Source organism: Vigna radiata, chromosome 8 (assembly GCF_000741045.1).
Source record: "Vigna radiata var. radiata cultivar VC1973A chromosome 8, Vradiata_ver6, whole genome shotgun sequence".
Taxonomy (NCBI): Eukaryota; Viridiplantae; Streptophyta; class Magnoliopsida; order Fabales; family Fabaceae; genus Vigna; species Vigna radiata.
This window is the reverse complement of record NC_028358.1, coordinates 9,308,907-9,314,330: the sequence shown is the minus strand read 5'-3', so window position 1 is coordinate 9,314,330 and position 5,424 is coordinate 9,308,907. Positions and strand designations below refer to the sequence as shown.

General features: G+C 29.1%; 1 protein-coding gene across 1 annotated transcript; it reads right to left on the bottom strand.

The window, feature by feature from the left end:
* Positions 1-2,108: 2,108 nt before the first annotated feature.
* Positions 2,109-2,910, bottom strand: LOC106770189 (histone-lysine N-methyltransferase, H3 lysine-9 specific SUVH6-like). Its single transcript, XM_014656011.1, has 2 exons — positions 2,842-2,910; positions 2,109-2,645 (listed from the first exon to the last, which is right to left on the bottom strand). Exons 1-2 carry the CDS (start codon positions 2,908-2,910, stop codon positions 2,109-2,111), a joined length of 606 nt encoding a protein of 201 aa, XP_014511497.1.
* Between the last annotated feature and the right edge of the window lie 2,514 nt (positions 2,911-5,424).

Genomic DNA, 5,424 nt, shown 5'->3' with positions numbered 1-5,424 from the left:
ATAAAAATATGTGTACGGAATAAATTATTAATTTTTATCTAAAGATTTTATGCAAAATTATGTTATTTTATATATTATTAAGTAATCCAATAAAAATATTTAAAAGATACATATCACAATTTATGACAGAGATAGGATTGTTAGGAGTTTTGCAATGAAGATGGCGACGTAGATTTCTTGTACTGCAATAATTTCTGATGATCTCGTACGGGAAATTCCGTCAAGGCTTTCTATAAAGAGTTTTATGCAATTCAGGTACGTTTTTAAGAGATAAAATTCTCTTATCTTTGACCCCTACTTTGTGAAATTGCATCTTGAAAAGTCATCCAAAAACACACATATGCTCTTAATATGGAGACGTAGGAATGAAGAGTCATCGTTCTTAGTTTCATTCTGCTTTATACCTTGTTTAATCCAAAACCCTGCATCGTATTTTCGTAATAATAGTCGCAGGTACTACTTCCCCTATAATTTAGATAATACTTTAGTTGGTACCTGTAATGGTTTGCTTTGCATGCATTCCCGTTTCAATATTTTTGGGTATGAAAAGCATCGATTCTTCTTTGAGAACTCTGTCACCAGGACTCCTTACATATATTCGCCAAGTTTGCCTTTCTGTTGCCGCATTTTCCCTAAAAGTGACTATAAAATGAATTACGGGTTTGGGTATGATGATGGGAGGCGCAGTTACAAGGTGGTGGCAATGGTTTTGGATAACCGTACACATCGATCAAGTATGTGGGTTCACGACATGGGTAACGAATGTTGGAGACATATTGTAATAAATTTTCCGACTTTTGACACGTTTCACGGGAATAAATACTTTCTGAATCACACAGTTTACTGGATAGGCATTTCTTTTGAAGAACCAAAAATTGAGAAACTACAAATTTTTTCGTATGATCTAAAGAGCAATACTTACAGATATTTGTCGGTGCCTGAAGTCGTTCCTAAAGAACGATACTTTAAACTTCATACTCCCATATCCTTATGCTATCGGTGCTTATAAAATTCACTTCTTCAGAATTTCTATCCACCCTGTCTCTTTTAAGAAGTGTTTTTGACATCCCATAAGAATATATGGTAGTTCGATCACCATTAACTTCAAGAAGAGTGTCAGGATTTATAACAAGTCATAAATCTTCATTTAATTGGCTTTTTCAGAATTTGGTACGTGGTGCTATTTCATAGTAATCATATGTTACTTGTTTTAAATGGTGGGTATGCGATTTTTGTTCCTGTTATTTGTTCAATCTATATGGTTTGTAAATAGTTCTTTCAGTTGTATTATGGTACCATTAATGGATATGTCTGATGCAAAGTCTCTTTCTTTTAAATTGGGTGTGTAGAATTGAAGGCTTCAAAGTCCTTTGGGAAAAGGCATGAAGATTGCTCCCGTAGCCTTTCCTCCAGCAAAGAATTGAGTGAAGCGTTTGTGAAACGCAGGAAGATGAATCAAGCATTGGTGACATTCAGGAACTTGGTCGATAAGCTAATGCATCAGTACAAAGTGTATGAACTTAAGAATCCTAGGGCCAAGAATAAGAATAAAGCTCTATTGGAAGCCACAATGACAATGAGAAGAGAACATCAATGGGAGAACACTTAATAGTGCATGAGACATATACTAGGAATCGATGTGGGTGATATTTTTCAGTACTGGGTTGAACTCAATGTCATTGGCATCCATGGGCAGTTTTGGAATGGAATTGATTATAAGATAATGCACAATAGTTTGTTGGCCAAAAACATTGTGGCAACAGATTGCTATGATAATGGTAGAAGATATAATGGTACATTGGTTTATGAAGGTCAAGGAGGAAATCCTACTGTTGGAGAAATGTTTCACTTCGTGATTAAAAACTGGAAGAAGGAAATTATGAGTAATGAGAATTACTGTAATTGAATGCATTATCAAACTTTCAACAAACTTTTAATATAACTCTCATTGGACTTCTAGCTTGCAATCTCTTTTTCAACACCAAAAAACCAGAAGGAGGAAATCTGGCGCTGAAAAATAGCATGCAGGCTAGAAGTCCAATAAGAGTTATATTAAAAGTTTGTTGAAAGTTTGATAGTGCATTCAATTACAATTAGAGTAATTCTCATTAGTCATAATTTCCTTCTTCCTTCTTCCAGTTTTTAATCACGAAGTGAAACATTTCTCCAACAGTAGGATTTCCTCCTTGACCTTCATAAACCAAGGTACCATTATATCTTCTAGCATTATCATAGCGATCTGTTGCCACAATGCTTATGGCCAACAAGCTATTGTCCATTATCTTATAATCAATTCCATTCCAAAACTGCCTATGGAGGCCAATGACATTGAGTTCAACCCAGGACTGAAAAATATCACCCACATCGATTCCTAGTATATTGCTCACGCACGGTTGAGTGTTCTCCCATTGATGTTCTCTTCTCATTGTCATTGTGGCTTCCAATAGAGCTTTATTCTTATTCTTGGCCCTAGGATTCTTAGGTTCGTACACTTTGTACTGATGCATTAGTTTATTGACCAAGTTCCTGAATGTCACCAATGCTTGATTCACCTTCCTGCGTTTCACAAACGCTTCACTGAATTCTTTTCCAGAGGAAGGGCTATGGGAGCAATCTTCATGCCTTTTCCCAAAGGACTTTGTAGCCTTCAATTATACACACCCAATTTAAAAGAAAGAGACTTTGCATCAGAAATATCCATTAATGGTACCATAATACAACTGAAAACCCAAGTTTTCTTTCTGGTATACACTATGGTTGATAGTGTATGAGTGACAGGCTTCTCTGCCTGATATATATGACTAATAATTCACGGTGATGTTTTCTTGGGGCAAACAAAACTAGACTAATCAGTATAGGAGAAGTTGAAGTGGAAGCAGCGGAGGCAGAAGGTCGCAAATCGCCACTCATCCGGGATCCTGATAAATAAGAGGAATCTTTTGTTCATTAACTTAATATTTTTTATTTAAATTTGTTTTAAGAAATAATTCTCTTTTTAAAAATATCTTTCAGTTTTTGAAATTAATTATTATTTTAGAATTAGAAAATCAAAATTAAGATATTGTAAAATTTTATATTTTACATTATGTTACATTTAGTTATATATATTAATTATATGAAGAAAATAAAATAGCAACTTTTTCCATATAATATATTTATTTTTATCTATCATATATTTCTTCAAATAAAAACAAACAATTAAAATGACAATAAATTTTTATATAATACTATACTGTTAAAAAAAAAACAATTTCCATATAACAATTTCAAACAATAGTTAAATTTTTTACAAAATCATCAAATAAAAAATAATAAAAATACAAAAAACTTAAAATTGATAAAAATAATTATTTTTATTTAAATTATTTTTATAGGACAAAATTGAAAACAAATATATAAACCTAAGTAACATTTATTCTATAGAATATAGTGAAGAAATATTTCTGCCTCCATAGATTTTAAGAAAAAACTATAATATTATAATGGTTATATAAAATATATTGTAAAAAATAATATTGATAACGATAGTTACATAAAAAAAATAATGAATGATTATGACAATATTTTTAATATTTGGATAAATTTTTAATTTTAAAATATGAATAATATTAAAACTAAAATTTAAAAGTATGCAGATTTTTTTTAATTTTATAAATATAATTAAGCATAAAATAGAAATATAAAATGTATACATCAAAAGAAAACAAAATCCATTAATTAACAGTTTTTTTTAACGTATAATATATTCATATTATATCCTTAATTATATATTATCTAACTGATGATTTAAATTTTATTCAATACATAAGTTATTAACTAATTCCATTACGAAGATCTTGAATATATTTTCAACTTTATAATATCACAAAACCAAAATCAAAACGAATTTAATGATTACAAAGTTTAAGTTATAACTAAATAATATTAATTATATTGTTCATCATATAAAATATATAAGAAAGAATATATTTATTAATCATATGAATAAAATAAAATAAAACTCCGTTTCATATTGTAATCATATTATTCCTAATATTTTATATTGTAAATTATATGAATCTTAAATGTTTAGATTTCAATTAATTCAACATCAAACCTTCCATGAGAACGCAGACTTAAGTGAATATATATTATAATAAATTTTAAAAAATTATATTTAATAATAAATATTTTTGTTTTATTATATTAAAGTAATATATATATATATATATATATATATATATATTTTAGTAATTTTGAGTTTATATATTTTTAGTCACTAAAATAACAAAATTAGTCACTAATTCAATTATTGACTAATTTAGAATCCAATATTCATAAATAGCTAAAATATTGGAAATTAATTAGTTAACAATTTATAGTGTTTGTCAAATGCCAATATATCACTGATGGATAGTGAAAATGTTCTATTCCAAACTAATTTCACTCTCTTTCTTTTGCATCTAAACTAGGAGACTTCAAATTGAAAATTACAATATTCAATCGTTGAAAATTCTTGTTTCGACGCAAAACAAAAAGAAACGTAACAAAATTAATTTCAAATCACTGAGTCAATACATAACAAATCCATAATTACAAATCCATAATCAGACAATAATCAATAATTAATAATATATACAAAAATGACAACGAACCACACAATAAATTTTTAATATAATACTATATTACTCAAATAAACAATTTCAAATTTCAAAAAAATAATATATACAAATCTCAATCTAACAAACAATGAATTTATAATATAATACTATACTATTAAAACAAACAATTTCAAATTTTAAAAATAATCTACAAGAGGAAATTCCTCCAAAAGGTTGGGTGTCATCACCTGTTTCCTCCAAAAGGTTGGGTGTCATCACCTGTTTTTCCTACTTGTTTTTCCTGTCAACAAAATATTCAAAAACAGAAAATATGATTTTAATCCTCTAGGCTTCTTCCTCACCTTTCAATAGGTTGTCTGCCATGTGTTAAAGGAACTAAGTCCCAAGTATGTTACTTAACGAGAACATCATATTCTTATTACATTGTAGAAAATCAGTGAGCATTTCAAAGAGCTTGTTTGATAGTTTTTGGTTCAAAATGAGAGAGTAACAATTTTAGACTTAGATTTGGTCTGCATGGGATGAATATTAACTAGATTAACATGGGGCTAACTAGGATCAGTAATTGTGGCAAAAGGTGTAATACCCAACATAAATTAAGAGGAAGAAAGACTATAGAATGCGGTTACTAACACATGAGAAAAATTAATTGAACTGCAATTAACCGTTAAAAATTACACTAAACTATAAAATAATTTACTGAACTAAATGTTGGAAGTCCCACATCAACTAGAGATGAGGCCATTTAAGTGTATATAAGTGGGTGCAAACCTCACCCTACAAGCCGGTTTTGTGGGGTTGAGTTAGGCTTAAAGTCCACTTC

Coding starts and splice junctions, on each gene's coding strand:
- LOC106770189 (XM_014656011.1), bottom strand. CDS start 2,910: ATGAGTGGCGATTTGCGACCTTCTGCCTCCGCTGCTTCCACTTCAACT. Junction 2,646..2,841: donor CTCCTATACTGATTAGTCTA/GTTTTGTTTGCC, acceptor GTATAATTGAAG/GCTACAAAGTCCTTTGGGAA.